At 36.0% G+C, this 17,956-nt stretch overlaps 1 protein-coding gene across 5 annotated transcripts in view; it reads left to right on the top strand.

The window, feature by feature from the left end:
• Nucleotides 1-17,956, top strand: part of LOC150104450 (DNA-directed primase/polymerase protein-like) — a 369,024-nt gene that overhangs the window by 332,435 nt on the left and 18,633 nt on the right. For all 5 annotated transcript variants that reach the window (XM_090395149.1, XM_090395148.1, XM_090395150.1 and 2 more), the window contains one exon: nt 8,454-8,536. In XM_090395149.1, coding sequence (XP_090251275.1) covers nt 8,454-8,536 — 83 coding nt within the window. The remainder of the gene's footprint in view (nt 1-8,453; nt 8,537-17,956) is intronic.

The following is a 17,956-nucleotide window of genomic DNA, read 5'->3' as shown; positions in this document are numbered from 1 at the left end:
AGCCAGAATATTTTACTATTGATGGCACTATCATACAAAGATGTGATAGTTGTTTGACATGAACTGTTAAAAAAAGTTGAGTATTCATAGTAAGGAAGGATATTGTTGTGTTTATTTTGTTACCAATACTGATATTTTGAGTTTGTGCTATTGAAATTGGTAAATTTTTTGTATGTGTGGTCTTGATATCATAACAAATTGTATTGATTGTATTTAACGTGGTGACTGCCAGTTCTGACACATTGTCATCCAGCCCAGCACAATTTAAAGACTACATTATTTGTATCATAGTTGATGATGTAGCTTGCTGTACATGTGGCATGCACACATCCCATTGTTTCAAACTGTGCAGGTGAGGGACGGGAATGTGTATGTGTGCATTAAATGTAGGCAGTAGAAAGTGCTGAGAGAGATAAAAATATTTTGCTCTTGGGATTTGACCTTGGGTAGCATGTCAGAAAGAGATGGTTTAACTGATGGCCATGACTAGGTTTGTGAATGTCAGTTGAAAACAGGATGTGTGGACTGAGAAATAGAACAGCTGAGAAAGGAAATGGAAGAAATGAAAACTGAATTGAGGTGGGTGAATGTGAACATATTGTGAGGTTGGCTAGTGTGAGAAGAACAAGAGTAGGTGTGAGGGAAGGACATCAGAGAGCAAAGGAGAGAGAAAGATGAGACTGAAAAAGAGAAATTAGAGAAGGTCAAGAGAGAGAGAGAGTGTGAAAGCAAGGAATAAAGAGATGAAAAGGAGGGAAAGTGTGTGAGCAAGAAGAGAGAGAGAGAGAGAGAGAGATTAGAATCAGGAGTCAGGAATGCCAGTGAGAGAAGAATTAATTAATCTGTTAGGAGCATTATGTATGAAAATTTACTGATTCAGGGTGTGTCGAGTAGAGTGCCAAAGTAGTGCTTGCCAGGTGGAATAATAGTGAAAGTGGCAATGAAGAAGAGTGAAAATGTAGAGGAGATGATAGTAATGGTTAGTATGAATGACTTGAGATAATGTGAATCATGTAATACACACAAGATTTTAGGTTGATACTAGGGATAGTGAGCAGAAATGTGTCTGAGAAAAGATAGTATGTTGCCCAAGTATAATGATGAGGAGTCGAGAAAAGGAGCCGTGATAACTAATGAGATGATTGTGATAATGTATAGGAAGAGAGATCTGGAATATGTGGATATATGGTGTACATTTGAAGAAATGTACTTCATACATTGAGGGCATTTGGGGAGAGAGAGAGTTGTTTACTGGGCAGATGAGTGAGTCACTAGGGGCGGCTCGTGCATAGGCACTGCGGAACTGCAGCACTCCCAATTTTTCTCAATATATATAAATATATTTATTAATTTATTTATATTTGCTTTTAATATTTAATTTTATCATCAACAATCCTATACAATTCTCTTATTTTCTATAAAAAATAATAAAAATCCATCTTGTAGCACTTGGAGGGTGAAGGACGCTAGCAGCACTGTGTTTACCACAGTGTCATATTGTGCATACGCACGCAAGCATATGCACATCATAGTGAGATACAAGCTATTAGCATAGTGCGGCACTGTCTGTTGTGCATTTCCACTGTTGTTTATATGCAGTTTGCACCAGTAGTAGAGTGTTCGTAGTGCTTATCGTATTTACTCTGTCTCTTTAAATATTTGGACATTACAATTAAAGTCATAACATTTGTTATAGTTTTTATTTTAGAACATTATTAGGGTTATGATTTTATTTTTAAGTAATTTTGAATTATACTAAACTGTATAATTTTATTGATAATAAACAATATTTTTTCATGAAACAAAACAAGAATATATTTTATTTTTAAGTAATTTTGAATTATACCAAACTATATAATTTTATCGATATTTTTTCGTGTTTAATTTTTACCATAATTTTGATATTTTATCTGTTAATACTGATGCAGCTGACAGTGCATATAATAACCTGCTCTTTCAATTGAATTGATGTTCTCTTGTTTATGATTGTTTTCTTATAATTGTATTGATGATCAATTAGTGTTTATTTATAAACCTTTTATGGATGTTTTTTCCACATTATAGATTGCTGGTTTTAGGTTCGTATTATGAATATCATTTAATATCACTGTCTTCCCTTTAATATACTTGTATATCTTGAAAATAATACTAGTTTTCCCCAAATTATTGAAACTCGCATATTGCATTCACTTATCACTAAAATAAGACAAGAGAAATTGCAATACCAAAAAAAAAAAATAATAATAATAATAAATAAATAAATAAATTAAATAACTATACAAACATAATTATTTACATTAAGTAAACTTTAAGGGAAGTCTATCTTGAATTTAAATACAGGAATTAAATTTGAACCACTACCAAAACAAAGGAAACAAATTCCTTTATTAATCCTCTCTAGGATTAAACAACTATAGCTTTTCACTGCAGTCTGTACACAACAAAGGAAGCACATTCCTCTAGTAAATCTCTAGGATTAAACAACTATTGTATATTAATAAAATCAGTACCAATTAAGGAATCTGTTTACACTCTGGTTACAAAGTTAATACTCATTGCAAATTAAGGAATATATCCCACTTCTGTAACTTCAGTGCAAACAAATCTCAGGAATATTGACCTCACTCCAGAAAGTTTAACATGACGACAACTTACATTAACGTATACTGTCTGCTACAGTTCTCTAAACATAATCTTTATTTTATGTATTTAGTTCCTATCATTAACTGAATAACAGTTTCTCTCTTGCCTTCAGTATTTGTAATATGCACACACAATCACAAAGGAATGCTGCTTAGACAAAATAACCAGCTTTCTACTTGAGATAAAATGTTCCATCGTTATTTCATCCATTAGTAGGAAACAAACAGGGTTATAATAAATAAACACTAGACATACTTCATGTCGGAGCTTGCTCTATCCAAACTTTGCTATTGTTTTTCCTTATAACTATATTTGAGGCTTTTTTTGAGGTGGATCACACATGACATGAAAGAAATTATTACTTTCAGATAAATCCATATGTCTCTGAGTACATTCCTATAACCTGTCCTTCCTTCTATCAAAAATGCCACTCATATATCCATAAGTTATCCAGCCACCTTTTTTTCATCTCCTCTTCTCAGCTCTTTTTATTCTCTGTGCATACATGCATGCCACCTTCAAACTCACTGTTATTGGCTAAAGTGCAGTGCAGTTCTTGAACTAACATATACTGTCAGGTCCAAGTGTTTATGTCTTCACCGCCATCTGCTGCTGAAGTTAGGAAAATATTATATCATAATATAAGCTACAGTTACAATTCATTTTAATAGTAACATTTAACGAATAGAATTACATAACATTTCATTCTCTATGTGAAGACAAAGACAGGTGAATTTATATCAGTTGTGCCATATTGCAGTAAGTGGATGAGATTAGAGATTTGGAGTGATGGCTGACAATAGACCAAAGTTTAGAGGGCATATTGCTAGTGTTGCATAGGCTGCATATAGTTCTGCTATAATAAGAAGTACTCTAACATGTAGGGATAAGAAAGTGGTTGTGCCACTGTATAATAAAGCACTGGTCAGATAACATTAGGACTAATGTGCTCAGATCTGGTCACCTGGTTTTCATTTTGATGTGGAGACATCACAATGAAAACCATGATGTGGATAGGGTCCAGAGGTGAGTGACTAAGACAATATCAGGACTTTGAACTGCTGGCTATGGAGAGAGTTTGAAAATTTGTGGATTGCAGAGTTTGGTGGATAAAAGGGAAAGAGGTAACATGATAGAGACATTTAAGTTAGTGAGAAGATTTCATTGAATTAATCCAGATGAGATTATAAAAAGAGTAGAAGGCAAGAGGCAAAATATCAGAGGTCATCCCTGGAAGTTATGTAAGAGTGTGGTGAAGGGAGCGTGATGAGTAGATTTTTTACATGCAGAATTGTCAGTAAATGGAACACATTACCAGAATGTGTTGTTAATGCAAGGAGTGTTAAAGATTTTAAGATTCTATATGATAAATATGTTGTCAGCTGAATGAACCTCTCACAATGAGTCTGCCGACTCCATGGGGATGTAATAATAATAAATGGTGGAGGGGGGGGGATTTATCTTTTTTTAAACTTTATTTCTCGAATTCTTTTTTTATTAAGATTTGCTTAATAAAAAAAAAGAAAATGTGGTGCATCTCAATGAAAATCATCAGATACTCCACATAACATCACTTTTGTGATTTTCTATGCCAATTCGCAAATACAAGCCAAAAATTCTGCTGAAAAACATTGAAGCTGGTATTCCTTAAATTGACAGATTTCTGAAAATGTTTGAATCAAATTGAATCAGTTCTGAATTAAAGATTCCAAGAAATTATATTCTTGGTTTAATCCTTTATCTTTAATCCTTTATCAAAGTGTAAGGAAACAAAGTTTGCGCATGAAGTATTTTCAGGACTGGGCAACTCGTATATAGACTTAATGACTTCTCATCACTTGCCTTAGTATCCCATAATGCAGGGCACATATCCTTATGGACATGAATAATGCTATGCATTATGGGAAGGGTCACTATCTAGACCAGTTTTAACTTTTATTTAGGTCTCATCAGTGGGAGCCAGACCAAGAAGTGATACGAAGGTTGAAGTAATGCAGAAGTCATATTTTCATATACCAGCAGCCAAAAGGTGTCACAGCTTCTTATTAAATTACTCTGGATTAGAGATAGTTGTTGGAAGTTTTCCACTTGGTTATACTATAACTATAAATTTATACTATAAATTAAATATAGTTTCTGGGAAATTCCCATGTTACTCCTCTTAAACACTATTAATATAATTAACGGCTATTTTAGCCTGTTTTTGTTTAGGAGTGTCCCTTATATTTAATACATTGGCTAACATAACTCAAAAAGGGGTATATATATATATATATATTTTTTTTTTTAGGGCGTTACGGGCAAGTATAGAAGGCAATTATGGCAGAATAAAAAATGTGGAAAAATTTTGTACATACCTTGTTTTCGGTTTAAGGATGCCTTCTAAATCCAAGCTCTTGCTGAAAGGTTGTATGTAAACAGGGGGGAGGGGGGAAGACGGAAAGAACATGGGGATGTGCTTGAGACATGGGGAAATAAGTTTGGAAACCCGGGTTACTATTAATAATATATATATAAATATATATATATATATATTATTTTGTTGTGGGGAGAGTGTGGGAGAGGGGGGAAAAACGAAGAGGAAGGGTATCCTTATGTGGAAACTGGGGCAAGGGTTCTTACTGGGATAAGGATACCCTTCCCCTTCGTTTTTCCCCCCCCTCTCCCACACTCTCCCCACAACAAAATAATATATATATATATATATTTATATATATATTATTAATAGTAACCCGGGTTTCCAAACTTATTTCCCCATGTCTCAAGCACATCCCCATGTTCTTTCCGTCTTCCCCCCTCCCCCCTGTTTACATACAACCTTTCAGCAAGAGCTTGGATTTAGAAGGCATCCTTAAACCGAAAACAAGGTATGTACAAAATTTTTCCACATTTTTTATTCTGCCATAATTGCCTTCTATACTCACCCATAATGCCCTAAAATATATATATATATATATATACACACACCCCTTTTTGAGTGATGTTAGCCAATGTATTAAATATAAGGGACACTCCTAAACAAAAACAGGCTAAAATAGCCGTTAATTATATTAAATATAAATTAAAGATTTCAAGAAATTATATTCTTGGTTTAATCCTTTATCCAAGAGTAAGCAAACAGAGTTTGCATCTGAAGTAATTTCAGGACTGGGCAACTCATATATAGAAGCTAATGACGTCTCATCACTTGCCTTAGTATCCCATAATGCAGGGCACATATCCTTATGGACATGTATAATGCTATGCATTATGGGAAGGGTTACTACCCAGACTGTTTTTGACCTGTATTGAGGTGAAAAAGTAAAGGGTTGCTCATCATAGTCCTAGAGTAGTTAGTATAGGGCTGCAAGAGAGCCTGATAGTATTAGGAGAAAGAAATACAGATAGATAGTATGAGAGAAAAGTGCTAATAAATGAAATTAATATAATAGTAATGTATAGTAATAATAGTAATATAATAATATAATAGTAATAATAAAAAAGAGAAAATGCCTCAACTCTTTTATATCATCATATAGTCAAAGGCTATCAGTTTTCCTTTTTCATCAGTCTCATATAGGTGAACAACCAAAAGACCAATTCAAACTAAAATGCAAAGATGACTTATACTGAGGAGGTTTAGCGTTATCTGAATTAACCGCCTTGATTTGGCCTTCTCTGCCTGGGCTTGCTTCCCAGTCATCCCCGCAATTGACATTGAATTAAGAAGATGGAACTATTTCAAAAATCTCTCATAGCAAGAATAGATAGAATTTTATCTCCCCCTGGTGAATATTGCATAATGTGGGTGGTCTACACCATCTAATGATAAATTTGATATCTCCTAGAATGCTTCTTTCTAAATACAAAAAACGTCTGACTGAACAATAAATTTTCCACATCACAATATTGTAAAGCATCTGGATATCATATTGCTATTTGTCAAATCCATGTTTTTTTCTAACCTTCCATAAATGGTATTTTAATTCATTAATTATAAAAATCAAAATTCTCTTCCCATTGTTGACAGTGGTGGGTATTGTAAAAAAATAACCAGTTCTGTTCTAAATAGTGGCATGCCCAACACATTACATAATCTGTTCCAAATACACAGAACAAGAGGGCAGCTGTAGAATGCATGTTCTACTCTGTTTCCAATCATTAACAGATGTCACAGATTGGATTTCCAATATTAAAGTACCTCCATTTGAAGATATTGACTGGAAGGAAGCCATATGCAATTCTCCAAGCAAGATCCCTCCTGTTAGGTACCCTTGGAACTCACCAAGATATGAAACAAAATATTGTTGTCAGTACCTAACTGTGGAACTTTGCAGTGAAAGAGATTATAGATTTCTTTATACCAAATATTTACTTTTTTTAATGGAAAGAATGTCAATTCCAGAGTGTTTTAGCAGTTTTAGAGTTAAGCACAGAGTGTCGTAGTATTCAGGAACAATCTCAGCTTTTGGACCTGTATAATCATTAACTCCAAACATTGGAGGATGAAAATCCAAGTAGTACCGGAGAAAGGTCTGCAATATTTTATGGATTTTAGAAGCTGTATTATTGCTTAAATAGCAGAATTTTAAGACTGGAAGTCTCCAAATCCTCCATGCTTTTTTGATAGTTGAAGAAATTCCTTTTTAACTTCTTGGTATCGGCTGGACCAAAAAAATTGCAGATGCTTACTAGTGGCTTTTCTTCAGCTTCTGTAATGTCTGTAATATTTATTATGTATAGCTGAGCAGGAAAGATTAGGGTTTTGAGTACTATGGCTTTAGAAGAAAAGGAGAGTGGCCCTATTTTCCAGTCTTTTAAAATTCCAAAGTTCTTGTATATAAGTTCTTGGACTGGTAATATTGGATAAGGGGATTCCAAGCATAATGAGAGGTTCTCTCTTAGTGGTTAGTCCAAAAGGAATGCTTCCAAGATCCCACTTTCCATAAACTTTTAATTTAGTCTTCCCTGCATTAATAATTAATGCACTGCTTTTGTTGAATTTTTCCAAAATAACAAAATATATATGTATATATGGAATCAAATTCCTCATGGGCATATGCTATTACCTTATTTTCCTTCATAGTTGAAGGAACTGTTATTCTTTGTACGGCATATGTATTGTTGACTTCTTGTAAGAAAGACTCAAGAACCAATTTTGACCTCATGAGTGGGAGCCAGACCAAAAGGTGATTCCAAGGTTGACATAATACAGAAGTCATAGTTTCATATACCAGTAGCCAAAAGGTGTCGCACCTTATTATTAAATTACACTGGATTAGAGATAGTTGTTGGAAGTTTTTCCACTTGGTTATTCTATAAATTAAAGATTCCAAGAAATTATATTCTTGGTTTAATCCTTTATCCAAATTTAAGCAAACAAAGTTTCCATGTGGAGTATTTTCAGGACTGGGCAACTCGTATATAGAAGCTAATGCATTATAGCATTATGCGATACTAAGGCAAGTGATGAGAAGTCATTAGCTTCTATATGTGAGTTGCCCCAGTCCTGAAAATACTTCAGGTACAAACTTTGTTTGTTTACTCTTGGATAAAGGATTAAACCAAGATTATAATTCCTTGGAATCTTTAATTTATAGCATAACCAAGTAGAAAAACTACCAACAAAATGAATCAAGTTTGTAGTCTGTATACCATTAATCTTGAATGAATACTGTTTAATTGTAAATCGTTGATAAATATGAATGAATGCTAACTTGAATATTATGCGTAAGTGTTAATTTTCATTCAAGAAAGGGGGAAAAAAAAGATTAGGAAATATGGAAACAGCATTTTCTTCCCCCTGATTGAAATAAAATTGTTTTTTTTAGGCTTGTTGTAGACCTGAAGCATAGTACATACTATCAAAAATGCTATGATCCTGATTGTAGACTACAGCGATTTAAATCCAAAGGTAAGTGAAGAGAACACTTTTTTACTTGAACTTTGTGTCAGTCTGATATATCTATTTTATTATATATATATATAATATATATATATATATATATATATATATATATAACAAAAGTTCTGCTTTTCTTTATATAATAAAGAAATATTATATAATAATATTATATATAATAATATTATTATATAAAGAAAAGCAGAACTGTATAGATAACTTTAACTGTTTAAATTTAAGAAGAGAGGAAAATTCTCTCAGCATGGATTCTAGCACCAGTAGCATTGCATCACACACACGCACGCACGTGCACAGACACAAAGAGAGAGATAATTATGCCATATTTTTTGTAATCCCAGAACTGTCTAATAGAGTAATTAATAAATTGCACAGTAATTCTTTATGAATAAGTTTTTCTCTAGCCTTTGCATCTGAATGATTTGCACATGAGCAGTTCAGAAGAAAATAAATCCTAGCTAGAGATGTGCCCTCGTTATTTAGTGTAGTTTTTCCCTCTTTCAAAAGATTACAAATCAGTAGATTAGAAGATAACACAGAAACCATGCTTCAATTCTGAATATAGAACTTTTCAGGCCACTTCATTCCTCCAGTAATCAGGATTTGGTCTTGTGCTAGATCTCTCCGAGAGATGGGAAAAAAACTATAAATCTGCAACTTGTTTTTAATTAATTTTTTTATTAACTTAGTACCTTTGTTTATTAACTTTAATAACTTATAAGTATAAATAAATAAATAAATATATATATATATATATATATATATATATATATATTATAAATAATAATAAAATGGAGTAAAAATTTACATTAAGGAATTAAACTTTCTCCTACAGCTAACTTAAACACTCTCCTCTTTGCCAACGACCAAATAATAATTACAAATTCTGAAGATAACTTACAGAAAGCTATTTTAAATCTAAATGAGATATCCAAAGATTATGGTATGATAATATCAACAGAATAATCAAAAACTATGGCCTTTAAAGCACAAGATCCAGCAAGAACTAAAATAGTAATAGATAACAAGATCTTAGAACAGGTGAATTCATTTAACTACCTAGGATGTATGATCACATATGAAAATGAAAAAGATATAAATGTAAAAATTGCAAAATATTTAAAAATAACAGGTGTAATTAACTCTATATTTAAACCAAACCTAGTTCAAAAACAAACCAGGCTAAAAGTATACAATACATTAGCCCTACCAGTCTTAATGTATGGAAGCAAAATCCGGACAATAAAACAAAAAGACAAACAAAGATTAACAACAGCAGAAATGAAGTTTATGAGAAAAACTGCAAAGTATACCCTATTTGATCACAAAAGAAACGAAGATATTATGAAAGAATTAAACCAAGAACCAGTAATAGAAAAAATTAAAAAATATAAACATAAATGGATGGAACACGTTCAAAGAATGAAAACAGAAAGATTACCAAAACAAACCTTAAAGTACAAACCATTAGGAAAAAGAAAACCAGGATGTCCTCTTAAACAATTCAACGATGACTTCTAATTTAAGCCTAGCATGGCCGGAACAGGCCATGCTAGGCTTAAATCCTCGATACGCATGATGATATATATATATAGATAACTATATATAAGTACACTATAAATAGTGACAATTATCTTGCCCTGTGTTGGTAGTTACCATTAGCAAAGGCCTATTTTGCAAAGAATGATGAAATGATTTAGAATATTGCATTTCTGTTATGACATCAAATGTGCTGCTCTTAAAAGAAAATATCAAAAAGACACTTATTAGATGTGGCAAATATTGTTGTGAAGAACTAGGAAAACCCTGGCTTTTTGCTTAATATGAATGAATCTTGCATATTGAAATATAACAAGAAGAAAAAAAAACAACTTGTAAGTAAAGATGTTGTTATAGACCTGATAGTATAGATGATGAGCAGCACATGTTTAGACAAATTAGTTTGGTAAGTGTAAAGTGAGTGATCTTTATGGGTGACTTCAACTGTAGCAATATAAACTGGGCAAGCACTATTAAGGGAACTGAATTTTTGGATTTCTTGAGGAACAGCTGTCTTTGGCAATATGTGGTGGAGGGAAGACGAGCATCAAGAGTTTTGGATTTGATCAGAGGATCTGATTGTGACTGAGATGTCATACTTGCCCCTGTTTGTGAGTGACCAGTTAGTCCTGACTTGGAAGATACATAGACATATAAAGGTATCAAGGGAGAAGGAAGGAATTTACAGTGGTGTTATGAGGCTGGCAACTATCATAGATGTAGAAACCAGTTTGTAGTAGTGCAGTGGATGAAAGAATTTGAAGGAAGAGATGTCATTAATGCATGGGGGAGACTTACAAATTTGTTGACAGCAATGGAAGATTGTTTATCTTGAGTTATTTAGTATCAGTAGAGTGATTTGGTGGCAAATGGATGACAAGAGAAAACAAAGGGGAAACTACACATGAAAAAGTGATTATGGTAATCAAATAAAGAGAAAAATGTGAATAACAGTTGCATGAGGAATATAAAGTTCAAATCAGGAAAGTGAGTAGTTCAGTGAGAAGAGAAAAATTACAATATGAGAAGAGACTAGCAATGCAATCCAATGAGAATCCCAAGGAGTTTTCATTTGTTATGTGGCTTGTAGGAAGAAAAATGATTGTGTCCTGATTACTTTACCGGATGGAGATGGAACTCTGGTGAGCAATGGAGGTTACATACGAGGATGGTTCCATATGTTTCTGGCCTGACTTACTTTTAGAGGTGATAGAAAGAAACCAGCTGTCACTTTTCAACATAATCTCTTTTCACACCTTGGAATTAACATTTTTATGCCCTTGAAAACATAGTCTGTACTTTTGTCTGCAGTAACTCTTTCACCTTATTGTTATCTCCAAACTTTTTTCTTCGAAGGTCTTTCTTCAGTTTCAAGAAGAGGTAGTAGTCACTGGGTGCTAGATCTGGGCTTGTAGGGTGGGTGGGTGGGTGTTCAGTCTCCTGGAAACCACAGTCCTTCACTGCAGCCTTCGCAACATTAGCCATATGGACTGGAGCATTGTCGTGAAGCAGAGAAACACCATCACTCAGCATTCCTTGTCTCTTCTCCTTTACGGCATTGTGCAGAAGTGAAGTATAATATATTGCATTCATGGTGGTATTCCTTTCCTTGAAGTCAATCAAGAGTATTCTATGTCAGTCCCAAAAGATTGTTGCCATGATCTTCTCGGTGGACTGGGTGACCTTGGCTTTTTTTCAACGGTGCTTTGCCTGGTTTGCACCACTCTGTGGATTCCCTTTTGGAAAGAAGATCATAATAAAGGACGTTGCTTTTATCCTCGGTGACAATGGATTCCAGCATTTCTCTCTGATTCCCTTAGCAAAGAAGCTCTAAAAACTTGCAGGAACAGGTCACATGATACTCCTTCTGAATTGAAGAGAGAAGTTGGGGCATCCACCTTGCACTGACGTGAAGCTTCTTGTGAATGATGTGAAAGATGGTTGTTATAGAGAGCCCCAACCTTAGTGAGATTTCTTTGAGCTTCAGCTGTCTGTCATTGAGCAACTGCTCCTCAACAAGAGAGACATTTTCCTCAGTCATCACTTCCATAGGCTGACCATTACAAGGATCATTTTCGATGCTCTATCTGCCTAGCAGAAACTGTTTTGTCCATTCTTTCATGGTGGAATATGAAGGAGAACTTTCCACATAAACACCATTCAATCACTATTTGACAGCACTTGGAGAAAGCTCTACTTTGGGGAAAAAACTTTATCACAGCGTGGTACTCAATTTTTAACATTATATCCACTTAGTGTGCATGTGTTAGTCACACAAGTGTCTCCAACTGAATGATGCAGAAAGAAAGTTGAAACTGCTACACCAGCCTCCCCATAGATAGTGCTATCTGTCAAGCATGCTGTTTTAAAATTAGCACGAATTTATTATTATTATTATTATTATTCGGGACTCCATGGAGTCGAAAGACTCATCGTAGGAGGTCCCGCCTAAAAAACACTAAGTCTATCATACCACTCCTTAAACTCATTGACCATTCTCACTCTCACCACTCTATCAGGCAATGCATTCCATGGTTCAACTGCCCTCCATGCAAAGAAACCACTCCTCATCCTCTTGCTCACAGCTTCCTTTTGTAACTTCCAGGCATGGCCCCTTGTTATCACTCCTTCCTGCTGTTCAGCCAAGGTAAAGAACTTCCCCAGTGACAACATTGTAACCACCTCTCAACAGTTTAAAAGTCTCAATCATATCACCCCCTCCTTCTTCTATCCACCAAACCCTGCAGCCCACACTCCCTCAGCTGATCCTCATAACTAACATTGTACAGTCCTGAAACCATCTTTGTTATCTGCCTTTGTACCCTTTCCACAGTTAATTTATCCCCTTCAAATCCTGGGGACCAAATCTGAGAACAATAGTCTAAGTGTGGTCTGATCAGGGTCTTATACAACAGAATGATAACTCTCTTATCTCTGCCTGCCAGTGTCCTTCTCAGTATTGCAACAGTCCTCTGAATTACCTTCACCACCTTTGCAATATGTCCCCTGAATTTCAGGTTTCTATAAATCATCCACCCCAGATGTCTTGTCTCCCCTACTTCCTCCAGTATATCTCCTCCCATAGTGTATGCAGCGTCCCATCGATGTGTTCCCAAACCTCAAGACCTTACATTTTGCTGCATTAAACTGACACCCCCATTCACTAGCCCATGTCTAGCTTATTCAAATCCTCTTGCAAGGCTACCACATCTGCACTATTACTAATAACCCTTCCCAGCTTCACATCATCTGCGAACAACTGAACATCCCCCTGCAATCTACTGACAATGTCATTGATATAAAGGTTAAACAATATTGTACTGACTCCTGTGCGACCAAACTTGTATCCTTCTACCTCCTTGAAACTTCCCCACCATACATAACTCTCTGATACCTATTGGACAGCCAATCCTGAATCCAGTTGACCAACCTGACATGCAGACCCACGTGCTGCAACTTAAATATCAGCTTATCATGTGGTACCCTGTCAAATGCCTTTGCTAAGTTTAGGAAAATGGCAGTATATGCCTTTCCTTCATCTACTGCTCTTGTTACTTTATTATAAAAGGCTAGCATATTTCTAAAACAAGAGCACCCTTTAACAAATCCATGTTGACTCTCACTTAGAACATTACCCTCATCTGCCCAATGCTGTATACGGTCCTTCACATTTTTCTGCCCTTATGCAATGGCACTATCTTACCTTCCTTTCATTCCCTGGGCACCTTTCCCATATCCAGACTTTCATTGAAAAGCCAGATCAAAGGAGCTATCAGTTCTTTAGCACATTCTCTCAAAACTCGTGGTGAAATACCATCCAGTCCCACAGCTTTACTGACATCCAGAGTACTCAGTATTTGAAACACATACTCCTCCTTCACCTTTAAAACTCGAACCTGCTCTATCTCTCCAGTATTAAAATTTACTCCTCCAAGATGAACTACTCCAATGAAGTGTTCATGGAACAATTCCACTATGTCCTCTGCATCAGTCACTGTATTCCCATTTTTATCCCACAATGTCATTCTTCCACAATCATTTCTCCTCATACTGGCCACATAGCTAAAAAATTCCCTAGGATTTTCTTGGAATCTTAAGGCCGATCTCTTCTCATATTCCAGTTTTGCCTTCCTTACTATATTAGTCACTCTCCTGGCCTGTGCCGTATATTCTTCATGCATCTGCTCTTCACCTGTCTCCTTACATCTCTTCCATAGCCTCTTTTTCACATGCAGTTCTTGTTTAATATTGTTTATCATCCACTTTACACTAAATTGTGTCCTCTTCTTCACTTGTGGAATACAACTTACTATTGCTGCTAACAAATATTCCTTCACAATTTCCGAAGCATTAATGATATCCTGACCTTCCAATTCCTTCCTCCATTAAATTTCCCTAAGTTGATATTATAATTCCACATATGTTCCCATCTCTTTGATACTCCTGCATGTGTATTCATTTTCCAAATCAAAACCAGGTTGTCACTCTCTCCAAGCGGTGGGAGAGATGTCATCTTAGTTATTATCAACTCATCTGATGCAATGACCAAATCCAAAACTCTTGAACCTCTTGATCCCTCTATTACATGTTGCCTAAGATATTTGTCCCTCAAGAATTCTAGAAATTCCATTCCGTTATTGCTACATGCATCTTCCTCTCCCCAATTTATACTGCTGTAGTTAAAATCTCCCATAACAATCATTCTTCTTGCACTTGCCAAGCTCAACTGCCTAAAAATCTCCTCGTCCCCACCCTGTGTGCTCCTTGGTTTGTAGTAACAACTTACTAAATATCCTGTCTTGCCCACCTCTACCTCACACCATATGCTTTCAAAATCATTGGTGTCATTGCCTTCCAAACCCACCACTCTTAGAGGACATAAGTCATCACTTGCAGTACTCCACCCATCATGCTTTCCCTTCCTATCCTGCTGAAAAATGCTGTACTCTGCTACTTCCATTATTGTTATTATATCCTTTTCTGTCAACCACGTCTCAGTGATCCCAATAATCTTTGGCCAGGCTGATGCTATCAGCGCCACCAATTCCTCTCCTTTATTCTGGATACTCCTGGCATTAGTATAAAGCATAAAAGTGCCAGTGTTTCTATACCTAGCATTATCCCCTCTAGAGTCCACTGGACTCAGCATTACCTGATGTCGTTCCCCCTCCCCCCCCTTTTTTTTTTCTCTAGTACCCATTCCCACAAGAGGCCACGCCTGTTACCATCCACCCTGGGTATTCTAGTTTCTCTGCATTGACACACCAACTCGTTCAGAACAGCAATCTCTCCAGATGCCTACTTCATTCCTCATTCAAATGCAAGCTTTCTGTCTTCAAACGCCATCCAAGCATCCTCATATTCCAATCCTCTCTTCTGACACATTCTAGCTATTATGTTATTCAATGTTACTGCTCTTCTGCTCAGCTGATCACTATTATACCTAGGCAAAATGTACACTATTTTTCCTCTCTGCCCAATTTACATTGCCTCTCAAGTCATTCGTTCCTGCCATCACAATCATCTTATCCACCCTTTCACTCCGTTTAATTTGCATAGCCACACTTTCTATCGTTCCTCCAGGCAAACACTCCTCACGCATCCTATCTTGTACACCACAGATCATTGTGTCCCTATACATTACACCTCTTACCACCCTGTTCCTCGATTGCTCACCTGCAACCCTCACTTTCTCTCCTCTAACACTTTGTCTCTGTGTTCCCCTACTTACCTGCCTTCCTGACATCACTCTGTCCCTGGTTTTAGTGCTCCCTTGCATTCTTCTCATTCCCTCTCTCTTACTGTTTCCCATTCTCTCCTCTTCTATCATTCCCATAACTTTCTCTCATTCCCTCTCTTCCACTGTTCCTATTCTCTCCTCTTCTATCATTCCCATAACCCTCTCTTATTCTCTCTCTTCTATCATTCCCATAAGTCTCTCTCATTCCATCTCTTCTACTGTTCCTATTCTCTCTTCTTCTACCATTCCCATAACACTCTCTCTCTCTCCTTCTGCCCTCCTCTCTCTCTCTCTCTCCCCCCCTTCTCTCTCTCTCTCTCTCTCTCTTCTATTGTTCCTATCCTCTCCTCTTCTATCATTCCCATAACTCTCTCACTCCTATTCTGATTTGCCTTGCATTCATCTCTTTCATTCGCCTAATCTCATCTTTCATACTTCTCATCTCATTCCCCTAGACATTCCACCTGCTCATTCACTTCATCTATCTCTCTCTCTCTCTCTCTACAAGTCAGCCACTCTTGTTTGCCATTCATCCTCCCAATTGAGACCATCTCTGAAAACTTCACAATCATTCAATCTTCCACACTCCCCACTCTCATTTTTTCATTCATATTTTTCTTGCTATTCTCACCCTCTGTCACACCACTCATCTCTCTACATTGAGAATCTCCCACCTCTGACTCAACGATGTCCGTTATAGTCTCAACGAAGTCAGTTATAGTCATCTCTAACTCACCAGGTTCTTCCCATTGCCTGCATTTTGCGCATATACGTATTTCTCCTTCTCTCACCTGCTACATATACAGCTGGTGGGACACATGCATTCCACAAGTCTTGCATGCCACAAAATCCCTTATTATATCATGCAAAATGGAGTCCTTAAATGAAGGTGGATTTGGTGATATGCCATTTGCAATTTTAGCTGCTTCTGCCATTGTTATTCAAAATAGTGTCGAGGAACTATTACAGCTAAATGCTAAATAAGTATTAGTGAGTATAACTATATAATTATCAGTAAACTATAAGTATAAAACATATTAAGTATACTAAATATCTAAATAATGAAAACTTCTGTTATCTTCTCTTCCACTGCTATGCATCCGATTCCAATCCCACCTTCTCAGGAAAACCAAAAAATACACAATATAGAGACAACTTTTGTATGTCAGGACAGAAACTTTCAGACCTACCTCGTAGTTGAGCATTTAATGATCACTTTATTAGAGTTGACCTAAAATTCAAGACATAAGTGGAAGAATTCATTATAACTTTATTAATAACAGAATCACATTAATTTAAATATTTTTATTTGTAGAATTTTCAGTTGTGTTTCATAGCCATTATCAATACAATTATAGGAAAACAATCACAAAAAGAGAACATCAATTTAGTTAAAAGTGCAAGATATTATATGCACTATCGGCTGCAGAAGAAAAGCTCCATCTGCATTAATAGATATCCAAAAAGAAATTACAATAACATAAATTAGGTAATTTTTCAATATAAAATTAATTACAATTTATTGAACACATGAATGGCAAGTGTTGATCAGTATAACTTCCCAAAATCAAGAAAATTTAAGGCAATTGTTTTTGTTAACATTTGTATTGTGAATGTGTTAGCTCAAGGGCTCACTTTAGTGAGTACGGGCATGGCAAACCCAAGGTACCTGATGCTGGACCATGCCTTACTTCATGTAATATATATCTGTTATATTATTCTGTAGACTGGTCCCTCCTCTTCTTTCTCCTCTCCTTGCTCCTTCCCCCTGATGCCATTAGAGTATTCGAGGGCTAGGGGTGAGTCTTTCCTATCTTGCTAAATCGTTATGTCTTATGCAATTTCGTCAAAGAAATTGGGTCTTGGAGAAGAGCGGGTGGTCGTATTATGTGTATATGCCCCGCAAGTTGGTTGTACAGCAGAGGAAAAAGATGAGTTCTGGAACGTGTTAGATGAAGAAATGAGGGAATTGGAAGAAAATGAGATGGTGATTGTCGGAGGAGACTTGAACGGGCACATAGGAAGACAGAATAGAGACTGCGAAAGGGTGCATGGTGGCCACGGAGTGGGAATGATGAACCAGGAAGGAGAGAGGGTTGTGGACTTTGCAGTAGCGTTTGATCTGGCAATTGTGA

Source organism: Typopeltis vanoorti, chromosome 7, assembly GCF_054136105.1.
Source record: "Typopeltis vanoorti isolate ZY-2024b chromosome 7, IOZ_Tvanoo_1.0, whole genome shotgun sequence".
NCBI lineage: Eukaryota > Metazoa > Arthropoda > Arachnida > Uropygi > Thelyphonidae > Typopeltis > Typopeltis vanoorti.
Note: the sequence above shows the minus strand (reverse complement) of the source record. Positions and strands in the feature narration are given on the sequence as shown.